Below are 19,361 nucleotides of genomic sequence, written 5' to 3' on the forward strand. Positions count from 1 at the left end.
CAATAAAAGCCCAGTGTACCTGCAGGAAGAAGCTATTTAGTAAAACATCAAGTTTCACAATAAAAGCGTGGTGTACCTGCAGGAAGAAGCTATTTCTTAAAACATCAAGTTTCACAATAAAAGCCAGGTGTACCTGCAGGAAGAAGCTATTTATTAAAACATGAAGTTTCACAATAAAAGCACGGTGTACCTGCAGGAAGAAGCTATTTAATAAAACATGAAGTTTCACAATAAAAGCGCGGTGTACCTGCAGGAAGAAGCTACTTCTTAAAACATGAAGTTTCACAATAAAAGCGCGGTGTACCTGCAGGAAGAAGCTATTTAATAAAACATGAAGTTTCACAATAAAAGCCCGGTGTACCTGCAGGAAGAAGCTATTTAATAAAACATGAAGTTTCACAATAAAAGCGCGGTGTACCTGGGTGTGTCCCACACTGGCAGCAGCAGTTACCGCCTGCTGCACCGCCTGCTTCTTGTCCACGGTGGTGTCCTGCTGGGGGTCAGTGGGCTCCTGGGGGCCCCAGTGGAGGCCCAGCAGGGTGTGGATGATGTCAGCGTGGCCCCTCAGTGCAGCGTGGACCAGCGCACACTGGCCGCTCTTGTCAGCCCCGCCCACCTGCACACAGACCTGGGACTAGATCTTCCCAGAGTAGACTCTGTAGTCCTCCCCGCTGACCCACCTTGGCCCCCTTCCTGCACAGCAGCCCGATGATGTCATCGTGTCCCGCCGCCGCCGCCAAGCACAGCGGCGTCACGCCGTTATCGCCGGCCCCGTCCACTGCGGCCGCCATCTCCAACAATAGAGCCACCATCTCCGCGTGGCCCAGGTGGGCGTGGACGGCCAGGATGGGGGCGTGTCCTACCACCTCCGTGCACCAGTCCACGTTAGCGCCGCCCAGCATCAACAGACGACTCACCTTCAGAGCGATACGGGTCTGTCAGGGCCGATACTGACACCAATTATTAGTAGTCAGATACGTGTGTGATGTAGGTCACCCTGATGTTGGGGGTGTACAAGTGCCATGACTGATATCAGTAGTCAGATACATGTGTGATGTTGGGGGTGTACAGGTGCCATGACTGATATCAGTAGTCAGATACGTGTGTGATGTAGGTCACCTTGATGTTGGGGGTGTACAGGTGCCATGACTGATATCAGTAGTCAGATACATGTGTGATGTTGGGGGTGTACAGGTGCCATGACTGATATCAGTAGTCAGATACGTGTATGATGTAGGTCACCCTGATGTTGGGGGTGTACAAGTGCCATGACTGATATCAGTAGTCAGATACATGTGTGATGTTGGGGGTGTACAGGTGCCATGACTGATATCAGTAGTCAGATACATGTGTGATGTTGGGGGTGCACAGGTGCCATGACTGATATCAGTAGTGAGATACATGTGTGATGTTGGGAGTGTACAGGTGCCACGACTGATATCAGTAGTCAGATATGTGTGATGTAGGTCACCTTGATGTTGGGGGTGCACAGGTGCCATGACTGATATCAGTAGTCAGATACATGTGTGATGTTGGGGGTGCACAGGTGCCATGACTGATATCAGTAGTCTAATACATGTGTGATGTTGGGGGTGTACAGGTGCCATGACTGATTTCAGTAGTCAGATACATGTGTGATGTTGGGGGTGCACAGGTGCCATGACTGATATCAGTAGTCAGATACATGTGTGATGTTGGGGGTGCACAGGTGCCATGACTGATATCAGTAGTCTAATACATGTGTGATGTTGGGGGTGCACAGGTGCCATGACTGATATCAGTAGTCAGATACATGTGTGATGTTGGGGGTGCACAGGTGCCATGACTGATATCAGTAGTCTAATACATGTGTGATGTTGGGGGTGTACAGGTGCCATGACTGATATCAGTAGTCTAATACATGTGTGATGTTGGGGGTGTACAGGTGCCATGACTGATATCAGTAGTCTAATACATGTGTGATGTTGGGGGTGTACAGGTGCCACGACTTATATCAGTAGTCAGATACATGTGTGATGTTGGGGGTCTACAGGTGCCACGACTTATATCAGTAGTCAGATACATGTGTGATGTTGGGGGTGTACAGGTGCCACGACTTATATCAGTAGTCAGATACATGTGTGATGTTGGGGGTGTACAGGTGCCACGACTTATATCAGTAGTCAGATACATGTGTGATGTTGGGGGTCTACAGGTGTTAGCTTTCACTGTTATGCTGATGACACTCAACTCTACATGCCCCTAAAGCTGACCAACACGCCGGACTGTAGTCAGCTGGAGGCGTGTCTTAATGAAATTAAACAATGGATGTCCGCTAACTTTTTGCAACTCAACGCTAAGAAAACGGAAATGCTGATTATCGGTCCTGCTAGACACCAACATCTATTTAATAATACCACCTTAACATTTGACAACCAAACAATTAAACAAGGAGACTCGGTAAAGAATCTGGGTATTATCTTCCACCCAACTCTCTCGTTTGAGTCACACATTAAGAGTGTTACTAAAACGGCCTTCTTTCATCTCCGTAATATCGCTAAAATTCGTTCCATCTTGTCCACTAGCGACGCTGAGATCATTATTCATGCGTTCGTTACGTCTCGTCTCGATTACTGTAACGTATTATTTTCGGGCCTCCCTATGTCTAGCATTAAAAGATTACAGTTGGTACAAAATGCGGCTGCAAGGCTTTTGACAAAAACAAGAAAGTTTGATCATATTACGCCTATACTGGCTCACTTGCACTGGCTTCCTGTGCACTTAAGATGCGACTTTAAGGTTTTACTACTTACGTATAAAATATTACACGGTTTAGCTCCAGCCTATCTCGCCGATTGTATTGTACCATATGTCCCGACAAGAAATCTGCGTTCAAAGAACTCCGGCTTATTAGTGATTCCCAGAGCCAAAAAAAAGTCTGCGGGCTATAGAGCGTTTTCTATTCGGGCTCCAGTACTCTGGAATGCCCTCCCGGTAACAGTTAGAGATGCTACCTCAGTAGAAGCATTTAAGTCTCATCTTAAAACTCATTTGTATAATCTAGCCTTTAAATAGACCCCCCCTTTTTTAGACCAGTTGATCTGCCGTTTCTTTTCTTCTCTCCTCTTCTCCCCTGTCCCTTGCGAGGGGGAGTTGCATAGATCCGGTGGCCATGGATGAAGTGCTGGCTGTCCAGAGCCGGGACCCCGGGTGGACCACTAGCCTGTGCATCGGTTGGGGACATCTCTGCGCTGCTGACCCGTCTCCGCTCGGGATGGTTTCCTGTTGGCCCCGCTGTGGACTGGACTCCCGCTGATGTGTTGGATCCACTGTGGACTGGACTTTCACAATGTTATGTCAGACCCACTCGACATCCGTTGCTTTCGGTCTCCCCTAGAGGGGGGGGGGTTACCCACATATGCGGTCCTCTCCAAGGTTTCTCATAGTCATTCACCGACGTCCCACTGGGGTGAGTTTTTCCTTGCCCGTATGTGGGCTCTGTACCGAGGATGTCGTTGTGGCTTGTACAGCCCTTTGAGACACTTGTGATTTAGGGCTATATAAATAAACATTGATTGATTGATTGATTGATGACTGATATCAGTAGTCAGATACGTGTGTGATGTAGGTCACCTTGATGTTGGGGGTGCACAGGTGCCATGACTGATATCAGTAGTCAGATACATGTGTGATGTAGGTCACCTTGATGTTGGGGGTGTACAAGGACATGACTGATATCAGTAGTCAGATACATGTGTGATGTTGGGGGTGTACAGGTGCCATGACTGATATCAGTAGTCAGATACGTGTGTGATGTAGGTCACCCTGATGTTGGGGGTGTACAAGTGCCATGACTGATATCAGTAGTCAGATACATGTGTGATGTAGGTCACCCTGATGTTGGGGGTGTACAAGTGCCATGACTGATATCAGTAGTCAGATACATGTGTGATGTTGGGGGTGCACAGGTGCCATGACTGATATCAGTAGTCAGATACATGTGTGATGTTGGGGGTGTATAGGTGCCATGACTGATATCAGTAGTCAGATACATGTGTGATGTTGGGGGTGTACAGGTGCCATGACTGATATTAGTAGTCAGATACATGTGTGATGTAGGTCACCTTGATGTTGGGGGTGTACAAGTGCCATGACTGATATCAGTAGTCAGATACATGTGTGATGTTGGGGGTGTACAGGTGCCATGACTGATATCAGTAGTCAGATACGTGTGTGATGTAGGTCACCCTGATGTTGGGGGTGTACAAGTGCCATGACTGATATCAGTAGTCAGATACATGTGTGATGTAGGTCACCCTGATGTTGGGGGTGTACAAGTGCCATGACTGATATCAGTAGTCAGATACATGTGTGATGTTGGGGGTGTATAGGTGCCATGACTGATATCAGTAGTCAGATACATGTGTGATGTTGGGGGTGTACAGGTGCCATGACTGATATCAGTAGTCAGATACATGTGTGATGTAGGTCACCTTGATGTTGGGGGTGTACAAGTGCCATGACTGATATCAGTAGTCAGATACATGTGTGATGTTGGGGGTGTACAGGTGCCATGACTGATATCAGTAGACAGATACGTGTGTGATGTAGGTCACCTTGATGTTGGGGGTGTACAGGTGCCATGACTGATATCAGTAGTCAGATACATGTGTGATGTTGGGGGTGTACAGGTGCCATGACTGATATCAGTAGTCAGATACGTGTATGATGTAGGTCACCCTGATGTTGGGGGTGTACAAGTGCCATGACTGATATCAGTAGTCAGATACGTGTATGATGTAGGTCACCCTGATGTTGGGGGTGTACAAGTGCCATGACTGATATCAGTAGTCAGATACATGTGTGATGTTGGGGGTGCACAGGTGCCATGACTGATATCAGTAGTGAGATACATGTGTGATGTTGGGAGTGTACAGGTGCCACGACTGATATCAGTAGTCAGATATATGTGTGATGTAGGTCACCTTGATGTTGGGGGTGCACAGGTGCCATGACTGATATCAGTAGTCAGATACATGTGTGATGTTGGGGGTGCACAGGTGCCATGACTGATATCAGTAGTCTAATACATGTGTGATGTTGGGGGTGTACAGGTGCCATGACTGATATCAGTAGTCTAATACATGTGTGATGTTGGGGGTGTACAGGTGCCATGACTGATATCAGTAGTCAGATACATGTGTGATGTTGGGGGTCTACAGGTGGCATGACTGATATCAGTAGTCAGATACGTGTGTGATGTAGGTCACCTTGATGTTGGGGGTGCACAGGTGCCATGACTGATATCAGTAGTCAGATACATGTGTGATGTTGGGGGTCTACAGGTGGCATGACTGATATCAGTAGTCAGATACGTGTGTGATGTAGGTCACCTTGATGTTGGGGGTGCACAGGTGCCATGACTGATATCAGTAGTCAGATACATGTGTGATGTTGGGGGTGCACAGGTGCCATGACTGATATCAGTAGTCTAATACATGTGTGATGTTGGGGGTGTACAGGTGCCATGACTGATATCAGTAGTCTAATACATGTGTGATGTTGGGGGTGTACAGGTGCCATGACTTATATCAGTAGTCAGATACATGTGTGATGTTGGGGGTCTACAGGTGGCATGACTGATATCAGTAGTCAGATACGTGTGTGATGTAGGTCACCTTGATGTTGGGGGTGCACAGGTGCCATGACTGATATCAGTAGTCAGATACATGTGTGATGTAGGTCACCTTGATGTTGGGGGTGTACAAGGACATGACTGATATCAGTAGTCAGATACATGTGTGATGTTGGGGGTGTACAGGTGCCATGACTGATATTAGTAGTCAGATACATGTGTGATGTTGGGGGTGTACAGGTGCCATGACTGATATTAGTAGTCAGATACATGTGTGATGTTGGGGGTGTAGAGGTGCCATGACTGATATGAGTAGTCAGATACGATGTAGATCACCTTGATATTGGGGGTGTAGAGGTGCCATGACTGATATGAGTAGTCAGATACGATGTAGATCACCTTGATATTGGGGGTGTAGAGGTGCCATGACTGATATGAGTAGTCAGATACGATGGAGATCACCTTGATATTGGGGGTGTAGAGGTGCTATGACTGATATGAGTAGTCAGATACGATGGAGATCACCTTGATATTGGGGGTGTAGAGGTGCCATGACTGATATGAGTAGTCAGATACGATGTAGATCACCTTGATATTGGGGGTGTAGAGGTTCCTGAGGGAGGCCAGGGCAGCAGACAGACTGTCAGTACTGCAGTTCACCCACATGGCCTGCAGGAGGCTGGAGGACACGCCCGTCTTCTTGCTCAGGCCCTGGAACAAAAGGAATATTTAGATATTATATATTCATGTGTGTACACTATATATAGTACATGTATATACTTATATATTCATGTGTGTACACTATATATAGTACATGTATATACTTATATATTCATGTGTGTACACTATATATAGTACATGTATATACTTATATATTCATGTGTGTACACTATATATAGTACATGTACTATGAATGTGTATATAAGTGTGTTATAATCATGGGACAATGTGTAGTATTCACATGTACTATGAATGTGTATATAAGTGTGTTATTATCATAGGACAATGTGTAGTATTCACATGTACTATGAATGTGTATATAAGTGTGTTATTATCATGGGACAATGTGTAGTATTGACATGTACTATGAATGTGTATATAAGTGTGTTATTATCATGGGACAATGTGTAGTATTCACATGTACTATGAATGTGTATATAAGTGTGTTATTATCATGGGACAATGTGTAGTATTCACATGTACTATGAATGTGTATATAAGTGTGTTATTATCATGGGACAATGTGTAGTATTCACATGTACTATGAATGTGTATATAAGTGTGTTATTATCATAGGACAATGTGTAGTATTGACATGTACTATGAATGTGTATATAAGTGTGTTATTATCATGGGACAATGTGTAGTATTCACATGTACTATGAATGTGTATATAAGTGTGTTATTATCATGGGACAATGTGTAGTATTCACATGTACTATGAATGTGTATATAAGTGTGTTATTATCATAGGACAATGTGTAGTATTGACATGTACTATGAATGTGTATATAAGTGTGTTATTATCATGGGACAATGTGTAGTATTCACATGTACTATGAATGTGTATATAAGTGTGTTATTATCATAGGACAATGTGTAGTATTCACATGTACTATGAATGTGTATATAAGTGTGTTATTATCATGGGACAATGTGTAGTATTCACATGTACTATGAATGTGTATATAAGTGTGTTATTATCATAGGACAATGTGTAGTATTGACATGTACTATGAATGTGTATATAAGTGTGTTATTATCATGGGACAATGTGTAGTATTGACATGTACTATGAATGTGTATATAAGTGTGTTATTATCATGGGACAATGTGTAGTATTGACATGTACTATGAATGTGTATATAAGTGTGTTATTATCATGGGACAATGTGTAGTATTGACATGTACTATGAATGTGTATATAAGTGTGTTATTATCATGGGACAATGTGTAGTATTGACATGTTCTATGAATGTGTATATAAGTGTGTTATTATCATGGGACAATGTGTAGTATTGACATGTACTATGAATGTGTATATAAGTGTGTTATTATCATGGGACAATGTGTAGTATTGACATGTACTATGAATGTGTATATAAGTGTGTTATTATCATGGGACAATGTGTAGTATTGACATGTACTATGAATGTGTATATAAGTGTGCTATTATCATGGGACAATGTGTAGTATTGACATGTACTATGAATGTGTATATAAGTGTGTTATTATCATGGGACAATGTGTAGTATTCACATGTACTATGAATGTGTATATAAGTGTGTTATTATCATGGGACAATGTGTAGTATTGACATGTACTATGAATGTGTATATAAGTGTGTTATTATCATAGGACAATGTGTAGTATTCACATGTACTATGAATGTGTATATAAGTGTGTTATTATCATGGGACAATGTGTAGTATTGACATGTACTATGAATGTGTATATAAGTGTGTTATTATCATTGGACAATGTGTAGTATTCACATGTACTATGAATGTGTATATAAGTGTGTTATTATCATGGGACAATGTGTAGTATTGACATGTACTATGAATGTGTATATAAGTGTGTTATTATCATGGGACAATGTGTAGTATTGACATGTACTATGAATGTGTATATAAGTGTGTTATTATCATGGGACAATGTGTAGTATTGACATGTACTATGAATGTGTATATAAGTGTGTTATTATCATGGGACAATGTGTAGTATTCACATGTACTATGAATGTGTATATAAGTGTGTTATTATCATAGGACAATGTGTAGTATTCACATGTACTATGAATGTGTATATAAGTGTGTTATTATCATGGGACAATGTGTAGTATTCACATGTACTATGAATGTGTATATAAGTGTGTTATTATCATGGGACAATGTGTAGTATTGACATGTACTATGAATGTGTATATAAGTGTGCTATTATCATGGGACAATGTGTAGTATTCACATGTACTATGAATGTGTATATAAGTGTGTTATTATCATGGGACAATGTGTAGTATTGACATGTACTATGAATGTGTATATAAGTGTGTTATTATCATGGGACAATGTGTAGTATTCACATGTACTATGAATGTGTATATAAGTGTGTTATTATCATGGGACAATGTGTAGTATTCACATGTACTATGAATGTGTATATAAGTGTGTTATTATCATGGGACAATGTGTAGTATTGACATGTACTATGAATGTGTATATAAGTGTGTTATTATCATGGGACAATGTGTAGTATTCACATGTACTATGAATGTGTATATAAGTGTGCTATTATCATGGGACAATGTGTAGTATTCACATGTACTATGAATGTGTATATAAGTGTGCTATTATCATGGGACAATGTGTAGTATTGACATGTACTATGAATGTGTATATAAGTGTGTTATTATCATGGGACAATGTGTAGTATTCACATGTACTATGAATGTGTATATAAGTGTGCTATTATCATGGGACAATGTGTAGTATTCACATGTACTATGAATGTGTATATAAGTGTGTTATTATCATGGGACAATGTGTAGTATTCACATGTACTATGAGTGTGTATATAAGTGTGTTATTATCATGGGACAATGTGTAGTATTCACGTGTACTATGAGTGTGTATATAAGTGTGTTATTAAAGTGTACCTTGAAGATGTGGGCCTTGAGGATGTGGTGTCCTAGTTCCATGGTCTGCTGGCGGTTCAACTTGCCGTCCTGCCTGGAGAACATGAAGGCCAGCAGTGCATGGCCGCTCCTGCACACACAAACAATGTCGTGTCCTCCTTTAAAGCTGCTGGCTGCGTTGACAGGGAGAGATTTGTTGCATCACCTCGGCTCACAGAGGAAGTCACTGCTCTCTCCATCAGCTCTCCACACCAACCACTCTCTGAAGGACGGGTGGCACAGCATGCGTGTGCCGTCTCTGCGCCTCACCTGCCAACACAACACTACTTAAGTGTCTACTTAACTTGCAACTTAATTTTCCACTTACATTTCAACTAAAGTGTCTACTTAACTTTCAACTTAATTGTCCACTTACATTTCAACTAAAGTGTCTACTTAACTTTCAACTTAATTGTCCACTTACATTTCAACTAAAGTGTCTACTTAACTTTCAACTTAATTGTCCACTAACATTTCAACTAAAGTGTCTACTTAACTTGCAACTTAATTGTCCACTAACATTTCAACTAAAGTGTCTATTTAACTTTCAACTTAATTGTCCACTAACATTTCAACTAAAGTGTCTACTTAACTTTACATTTAAGAGTCAACTTAAGTGTCAACATAACTTTAAATGTAAGTGTCAACTTAACTTTCAACTTAGTTGTCAACTTAGATTTTAATTAAAATGTCAAGTCAAACGTCAACTTAACTTTCAAGTTAAGTGTCTACTAAACTTTAAATTTAAGAGTCAACTGAAGTGTCAACTTAAGTTTCAACTGAAGTTTCAACGTAAGTGTCAACTTAAATTTCAAATTAAATGTCAAATTAAATTTAAACTTAAGTGTCAACTTAACTTGAAACTTAATTGTCAACTTAAGTGTCAACTTCAATTTAAACTGAATTGTCAACTTAATGGTAAACTTAAATTTCAAGTTAAGTTTCAACTTAAGTGTCAACTTAACTTTAAACTTAATTGTCAACTTAAGTGTCAACCTAAATTTCAAGGTAATTGTCAACTTAAGTTTCAACTTAAGAGTCAATATAAGTGTCAACTAAAGTTTCAACTTAAGTGTCAACTTAAGTTTCAACTTAAGTGTCAACTAAAGTTTCAACTTAAGTGTCAACTAAAGTTTCAACTTAATTGTCAACTTAAGTTTCAACTTAATTGTCAACTAAAGTTTCAACTTAAGTGTCAACTAAAGTTTCAACTTAAGTGTCAACTAAAGTTTCAACTTACTTGTCAACTAAAGTTTCAACTTAAGTGTCAACTAAAGTTTCAACTTAATTGTCAACTTAAGTTTCCACTTAAGAGTCAATATAAGTGTCAACTAAAGTTTCAACTTAAGTGTCAACTAAAATTTCAACTTAATTGTCAACTTAAGTGTCAACTAAAGTTTCAACTTAATTGTCAACTTAAGTGTCAACTAAAGTTTCAACTTAATTGTCAACTTAAGAGTCAATATAAGTGTCAACTAAAGTTTCAATTTAAGTGTCAACTAAAGTTTCAACTTAATTGTCAACTTAAGTTTCAACTTAATTGTCAACTTAAGTTTCAACTTAAGAGTCAATATAAGTGTCAACTAAAGTTTCAACTTAAGTGTCAACTAAAGTTTCAACTTAATTGTCAACTTAAGTTTCAACTTAAGAGTCAATATAAGTGTCAACTAAAGTTTCAACTTAAGTGTCAACTAAAGTTTCAACTTAATTGTCAACTTAAGTTTCAACTTAAGAGTCAATATAAGTGTCAACTAAAGTTTCAACTTAAGTGTCAACTAAAGTTTCAACTTAATTGTCAACTAAAGTTTCAACTTAAGAGTCAATATAAGTGTCAACTAAAGTTTCAACTTAAGTGTCAACTAAAGTTTCAACTTAATTGTCAACTTAAGTGTCAACTAAAGTTTCAACTTAATTGTCAACTTAAGAGTCAATATAAGTGTCAACTAAAGTTTCAATTTAAGTGTCAACTAAAGTTTCAACTTAATTGTCAACTAAAGTTTCAACTTAAGTGTCAACTAAAGTTTCAACTTAAGTGTCAATATAAGTGTCAACTAAAGTTTCAACTTAATTGTCAACTAAAGTTTCAACTTAAGAGTCAATATAAGTGTCAACTAAAGTTTCAACTTAATTGTCAACTAACGTTTCAACTTAATTGTCAACTTAAGTTTCAACTTAAGAGTCAATATAAGTGTCAACTAAAGTTTCAACTTAAGTGTCAACTAAAGTTTCAACTTAATTGTCAACTTAAGTTTCAACTTAAGAGTCAATATAAGTGTCAACTAAAGTTTCAACTTAAGTGTCAACTAAAGTGTCAACTAAATTGCCAACTTAAGTTTCAACTTAAGAGTCAATATAAGTGTCAACTAAAGTTTCAACTTAAGTGTCAACTAAAGTTTCAACTTAATTGTCAACTTAAGTTTCAACTTAAGAGTCAATATAAGTGTCAACTAAAGTTTCAACTTAAGTGTCAACTAAAGTTTCAACTTAATTGTCAACTTAAGTTTCAACTTAAGAGTCAATATAAGTGTCAACTAAAGTTTCAACTTAAGTGTCAACTAAAGTTTCAACTTAATTGTCAACTTAAGTTTCAACTTAAGAGTCAATATAAGTGTCAACTAAAGTTTCAACTTAAGTGTCAACTAAAGTTTCAACTTAATTGTCAACTAAAGTTTCAACTTAAGAGTCAATATAAGTGTCAACTAAAGTTTCAACTTAAGTGTCAACTAAAGTTTCAACTTAATTGTCAACTTAAGTGTCAACTAAAGTTTCAACTTAATTGTCAACTTAAGAGTCAATATAAGTGTCAACTAAAGTTTCAATTTAAGTGTCAACTAAAGTTTCAACTTAATTGTCAACTTAAGTTTCAACTTAAGAGTCAATATAAGTGTCAACTAAAGTTTCAACTTAAGTGTCAACTAAAGTTTCAACTTAATTGTCAACTAAAGTTTCAACTTAATTGTCAACTTAAGTTTCCACTTAAGAGTCAATATAAGTGTCAACTAAAGTTTCAACTTAAGTGTCAACTAAAATTTCAACTTAATTGTCAACTTAAGTGTCAACTAAAGTTTCAACTTAATTGTCAACTTAAGTGTCAACTAAAGTTTCAACTTAATTGTCAACTTAAGAGTCAATATAAGTGTCAACTAAAGTTTCAATTTAAGTGTCAACTAAAGTTTCAACTTAATTGTCAACTTAAGTTTCAACTTAATTGTCAACTTAAGTTTCAACTTAAGAGTCAATATAAGTGTCAACTAAAGTTTCAACTTAAGTGTCAACTAAAGTTTCAACTTAATTGTCAACTTAAGTTTCAACTTAAGAGTCAATATAAGTGTCAACTAAAGTTTCAACTTAAGTGTCAACTAAAGTTTCAACTTAATTGTCAACTTAAGTTTCAACTTAAGAGTCAATATAAGTGTCAACTAAAGTTTCAACTTAATTGTCAACTAAAGTTTCAACTTAAGAGTCAATATAAGTGTCAACTAAAGTTTCAACTTAAGTGTCAACTAAAGTTTCAACTTAATTGTCAACTTAAGTGTCAACTAAAGTTTCAACTTAATTGTCAACTTAAGAGTCAATATAAGTGTCAACTAAAGTTTCAATTTAAGTGTCAACTAAAGTTTCAACTTAATTGTCAACTTAAGTTTCAACTTAAGAGTCAATATAAGTGTCAACTAAAGTTTCAACTTAAGTGTCAACTAAAGTTTCAACTTAATTGTCAACTTAAGTTTCAACTTAAGAGTCAATATAAGTGTCAACTAAAGTTTCAACTTAAGTGTCAACTAAAGTTTCAACTTAATTGTCAACTTAAGTTTCAACTTAAGAGTCAATATAAGTGTCAACTAAAGTTTCAACTTAAGTGTCAACTAAAGTTTCAACTTAATTGTCAACTAAAGTTTCAACTTAAGAGTCAATATAAGTGTCAACTTAGATTTAAACTTAATTGTCAACTAAAGTTTCAACTTAATTGTCAACTTAAGTTTCAACTTAAGAGTCAATATACGTGTCAACTAAAGTTTCAACTTAAGAATCAACTAAAGTTTCAACTTAATTGTCAACTTAAGTGTCAACTAAAGTTTCAACTTAATTGTCAACTTAAGAGTCAATATAAGTGTCAACTAAAGTTTCAACTTAATTGCCAACTTAAGAGTCAATATAAGTGTCAACTAAAGTTTCAACTTAAGTGTCAACTAAAGTTTCAACTTAATTGTCAACTTAAGTTTCAACTTAAGAGTCAATATAAGTGTCAACTAAAGTTTCAACTTAAGTGTCAACTAAAGTGTCAACTTAATTGCCAACTTAAGTTTCAACTTAAGAGTCAATATAAGTGTCAATTAAAGTTTCAACTTAAGTGTCAACTAAAGTTTCAACTTAATTGTCAACTTAAGTTTCAACTCAAGAGTCAATATAAGTGTCAACTAAAGTTTCAACTTAAGTGTCAACTAAAGTTTCAACTTAATTGTCAACTTAAGTTTCAACTTAAGAGTCAATATAAGTGTCAACTAAAGTTTCAACTTAAGTGTCAACTAAAGTTTCAACTTAATTGTCAACTTAAGTTTCAACTAAAGTTTCAACTTAAGTGTCAACTAAAGTTTCAACTTAATTGTCAACTTAAGTGTCAACTAAAGTTTCAACTTAAGTGTCAACTAAAGTTTCAACTTAAGTGTCAACTAAAGTTTCAACTTAATTGTCAATATAAGTGTCAACTAAAGTTTCAACTTAATTGTCAATATAAGTGTCAACTAAAGTTTCAACTTAAGGGTCAATATAAGTGTCAACTAAAGTTTCAACTTAATTGTCAACTAAAGTTTCAACTTAAGTGTCAACTAAAGTTTCAACTTAAGAGTCAATATAAGTGTCAACTAAAGTTTCAACTTAATTGTCAACTAAAGTTTCAACTTAAGTGTCAACTAAAGTTTCAACTTAAGAGTCAATATAAGTGTCAACTAAAGTTTCAACTTAATTGTCAACTAAAGTTTCAACTTAAGTGTCAACTAAAGTTTCAACTTAAGTGTCAATATAAGTGTCAACTAAAGTTTCAACTTAATTGTCAACTAAAGTTTCAACTTAAGAGTCAATATAAGTGTCAACTAAAGTTTCAACTTAATTGTCAACTAACGTTTCAACTTAATTGTCAACTTAAGTTTCAACTTAAGAGTCAATATAAGTGTCAACTAAAGTTTCAACTTAAGTGTCAACTAAAGTTTCAACTTAATTGTCAACTTAAGTTTCAACTTAAGAGTCAATATAAGTGTCAACTAAAGTTTCAACTTAAGTGTCAACTAAAGTGTCAACTAAATTGCCAACTTAAGTTTCAACTTAAGAGTCAATATAAGTGTCAACTAAAGTTTCAACTTAAGTGTCAACTAAAGTTTCAACTTAATTGTCAACTTAAGTTTCAACTTAAGAGTCAATATAAGTGTCAACTAAAGTTTCAACTTAAGTGTCAACTAAAGTTTCAACTTAATTGTCAACTTAAGTTTCAACTTAAGAGTCAATATAAGTGTCAACTAAAGTTTCAACTTAAGTGTCAACTAAAGTTTCAACTTAATTGTCAACTTAAGTTTCAACTTAAGAGTCAATATAAGTGTCAACTAAAGTTTCAACTTAAGTGTCAACTAAAGTTTCAACTTAATTGTCAACTTAAGTTTCAACTTAAGAGTCAATATAAGTGTCAACTAAAGTTTCAACTTAAGTGTCAACTAAAGTTTCACCTTAAGTGTCAACTTAAATTTCAAATTAAATGTCAACTTAAATTTAAACTTAAGTGTCAACTTAAGTTTAAACTTAATTGTCAACTTAAGTGTCAACTTCAATTTAAACTGAATTGTCAACTTAATTGTAAACTTAAATTTCAAGTTAAGTGTCAACTTAAGTGTCAACCTAAATTTTAAGGTAATTGTCGACTTAGATTTAAGCTTAACTTTCAACTAAAGTGTTAACTTAAGTGTCAACTTAAATATAAACTTAATTGCCAACTTTATTTTCAACGTAAGTGTCAACTTAAACTTTAAGCTAATTGTCAACTTAAGTTGAAATGGAAGTATCGTAAAAGTATCTTCAGTCCCGCCAGAAGACAAAAGTGTGTACAGTTTGTCCTTTCACGCATCAACATCACCATGAATTGGGCCAGCCTGTCCAGTCTCTGCTGGAAGTCCTTCCAGTCCAGGTCTGCCTTCACACTGCCGGCGTTCAGCGCCCGGAACATGACCTCATCAGTCAGCGGGTGCAGGGAGGCCAACGCCACGTTCAGCACCGGCAGCACTTGCTCAAAGGCAGCCTGGTCCGGGAAGGTGACTCGACACATCAGCAGGTACACCTGACACATGAAACATGACGACTTCTTCATCCCTTTCACTTCATACATCATTTCGAGCATTAGGACTTCTTCTGGAACATTTCTGGAATAATGGCAGCCTCCTGACTTGCTGTGTTACAAACCTTGTTTCCATGTGAGTTGGGAAATGGTGCTAGATGTAAATATAAACAGAATACAATGATTTGCAAATCATTTTCAACACATATTCAGTTGAATATGCTACAAAGACAACATATTTCATGTTCTAACTCATAAACATTTTATTTTGTGCAAATAATCATTAACTTTAGAATTTGATGGCAGCAACACGTGACAAAGAAGTTGGGAAAGGTGGCAAAAAAGACTGATAAAGTTGAGGAATGCTCATCAAACACTTATTTGGAACATCCCACAGGTGTGCAGGCTAATTGGGAACAGGTGGGTGCCGTGATTGGGTATAAAAGTAGATTCCATGAAAGGCTCAGTCATTCACAAACAAGGACGGGGCGAGGGTCACCACTTTGTCAACAAATGCCTGAGCAAATTGTTGAACAGTTTAAGAACAACCTTTCTCAAGCAGCTATTGCAAGGAATTTAGGGATTTCACCATCTACGCTCCGTAATATCATCAAAGGGTTCAGAGAATGTGGAGACATCACTGCACGTAAGCAGCTAAGCCCGTGACCTTCCATCCCTCAGGCTGTACTGCATCAACAAGCCACATCAGTGTGTAAAGGATATCACCACACGGGCTCAGGAACACTTCAGAAACCCGCTGTCAGTAACTACAGTTGGTCGCTACATCTGTAAGTGCAGGTTAAAACTCTACTATGCAAGGCGAAAACCGTTTATCAACAACACCCAGAAGCGCCGTCGGCTTCGCTGGGCCTGAGCTCATCTAAGATGGACTGATACAAAGTGGAAAAGTGTTCTGTGGTCTGACGAGTCCACATTTCAAAATGTTTTCCGAAACTGTGGACGTCGTGTCCTCCGGACCAAAGAGGAAAAGAACCATCCGGATTGTTCTAGGGTCAAAGTGTAAAAGGCAGCATGTGTGATGGTATGGGGGTGTATTAGTGGCCAAGACATGGGTAACTTACACATCTGTGAAGGCACCATTAATGCTGAAAGGTACATACAGCTTTTGGAGCAACATATGTTGCCATCAAAGCAACGTTATCATGGACGCCCCTGCTTATTTCAGCGAGACAATGCCAAGCCACGTGTTACATCAACGGGGCTTCATAGTAAAAGAGTGCGGGTACTAGACTGGCCTGCCTGTAGTCCAGACCTGTCTCCCATTGAAAATGTGTGGCACCTAAAATATGAGAAGGGAGACCCCCGGACTGTTGAACAACTTAAGCTGTACATCAAGCAAGAATGGGAAAGAATTCCACTTGAAAAATGTGTCTCCTCAGTTCCCAAACCTTTACTGAGTGTTGTTAAAAGGAAAGGCCATGTAACACAGTGGTGAACATGCCCTTTCACAACTACTTTGGCACGTGTTGCAGCCATGAAATTCTAAGTTAATTATTATTTGCAAAAAAATAAATAAAGTTTATGAGTTTGAAAATGAAATATGTTGTCTTTGTAGCATATTCAACTGAATATGGCTTGAAAAGGATTTGCAAATCATTGTATTCCGTTTATATTTACATCTAACACCATTTCCCAACTCATATGGAAACGGGGTTTATACAAAGCAGGGGTCTTTAACCTTCTCCAGGTCAGGGACCCCCATGGAGACGGATCAGGGACCCCCAAAGAGACGGATCAGGGACCCCGTACTTAAACATCCTGTGTAGTCCCTGACCTCGGACAGAGACACGGGCACCACCAGGTAGCTCCCCCCTTTCAGCGCCAGGTGTCCCCGGTGGAACAGGTCCAGGGTCAGCTGAAGGTAGAGGACGGAGCCGTTGCTGCGCGTCGTCAGCTGGCTGCTGAACTTGCTGAGCAGCAGCGGGTCGGGGGCGGAGCCTGTGGGCGTGGTGACGTTGCCGGCGATGTGGGCGCTGCCGCCGACCCGGTGGTGGATGTAGTCGCTCAGGTCGGCGCCCAGCTCGCTGCTGTCGGGCAGGATGTCCAGGGAGATGCCGGAGAAGGGGAGCAGGGTGGTAATTTCCTGCGAGAGAGGACATCAATGACTGTTATTATCTTGTCAGTGACATCATGATGTACTTACTGTATGTACCTACACTACATCATGATGTACTTATGTACCTACACTACATCATGATGTACTTATGTACCTACACTACATCATGATGTACTTACTGTATGTACATACACTACATCATGATGTACTTACTGTATGTACCTACACTACATCATGATGTACTTACTGTATGTACCTACACTACATCATGATGTACTTACTGTATGTACCTACACTACATCATGATGTACTTACTGTATGTACATACACTACATCATGATGTACTTATGTACCTACACTACATCATGATGTACTTACTGTATGTACATACACTACATCATGATGTACTTACTGTATGTACCTACACTACATCATGATGTACTTACTGTATGTACCTACACTACATCATGATGTACTTACTGTATGTACCTACACTACATCATGATGTACTTACTGTATGTACCTACACTACATCATGATGTACTTATGTACCTACACTACATCATGATGTACTTATGTACCTACACTACATCATGATGTACTTACTGTATGTACCTACACTACATCATGATGTACTTACTGTATGTACCTACACTACATCATGATGTACTTACTGTATGTACCTACACTACATCATGATGTACTTACTGTATGTACCTACACTACATCATGATGTACTTATGTACCTACACTACATCATGATGTACTTATGTACCTACACTACATCATGATGTACTTACTGTATGTACCTACACTACATCATGATGTACTTACTGTATGTACCTACACTACATCATGATGTACTTACTGTATGTACCTACACTACATCATGATGTACTTATGTACCTACACTACATCATGATGTACTTATGTACCTACACTACATCATGATGTACTTATGTACCTACACTACATCATGATGTACTTATGTACCTACACTACATCATGATGTACAATACTTATGTACCTACACTACATCATGATGTACTTACTGTATGTACCTACACTACATCATGATGTACTTATGTACCTACACTACATCATGATGTACTTACTGTATGTACCTACACTACATCATGATGTACTTATGTACCTACACTACATCATGATGTACTTACTGTATGTACCTACACTACATCATGATGTACTTATGTACCTACACTACATCATGATGTACTTACTGTATGTACATACACTACATCATGATGTACTTACTGTATGTACCTACACTACATCATGATGTACTTACTGTATGTACCTACACTACATCATGATGTACTTACTGTATGTACCTACACTACATCATGATGTACTTATGTACCTACACTACATCATGATGTACTTATGTACCTACACTACATCATGATGTACTTATGTACCTACACTACATCATGATGTACTTATGTACCTACACTACATCATGATGTACTTATGTACCTACACTACATCATGATGTACTGTATGTACCTACACTACATCATGATGTACAATACTTATGTACCTACACTACATCATGATGTACTTACTGTATGTACCTACACTACATCATGATGTACTTATGTACCTACACTACATCATGATGTACTTACTGTATGTACCTACACTACATCATGATGTACCT

At 37.9% G+C, this 19,361-nt stretch overlaps 1 protein-coding gene across 1 annotated transcript in view; it reads right to left on the reverse strand.

Annotated features, from left to right (window-relative positions):
* LOC133641359 (protein TANC1-like) overlaps positions 1-19,361 on the reverse strand; it is a 156,768-nt gene that overhangs the window by 17,770 nt on the left and 119,637 nt on the right. Inside the window, exons 14-20 of the mRNA XM_062035153.1 lie at positions 17,399-17,707; positions 15,406-15,606; positions 9,457-9,560; positions 9,273-9,381; positions 6,203-6,325; positions 681-917; positions 419-616 (exon numbers count right to left, since the gene is read on the reverse strand). Of these exons, the coding sequence (XP_061891137.1) occupies positions 419-616; positions 681-917; positions 6,203-6,325; positions 9,273-9,381; positions 9,457-9,560; positions 15,406-15,606; positions 17,399-17,707 (1,281 nt within the window). The remainder of the gene's footprint in view (positions 1-418; positions 617-680; positions 918-6,202; positions 6,326-9,272; positions 9,382-9,456; positions 9,561-15,405; positions 15,607-17,398; positions 17,708-19,361) is intronic.

The sequence above is a fragment of the Entelurus aequoreus genome, linkage group LG02 (genome assembly GCF_033978785.1).
Source record: "Entelurus aequoreus isolate RoL-2023_Sb linkage group LG02, RoL_Eaeq_v1.1, whole genome shotgun sequence".
NCBI classification, from domain to species: Eukaryota; Metazoa; Chordata; class Actinopteri; order Syngnathiformes; family Syngnathidae; genus Entelurus; species Entelurus aequoreus.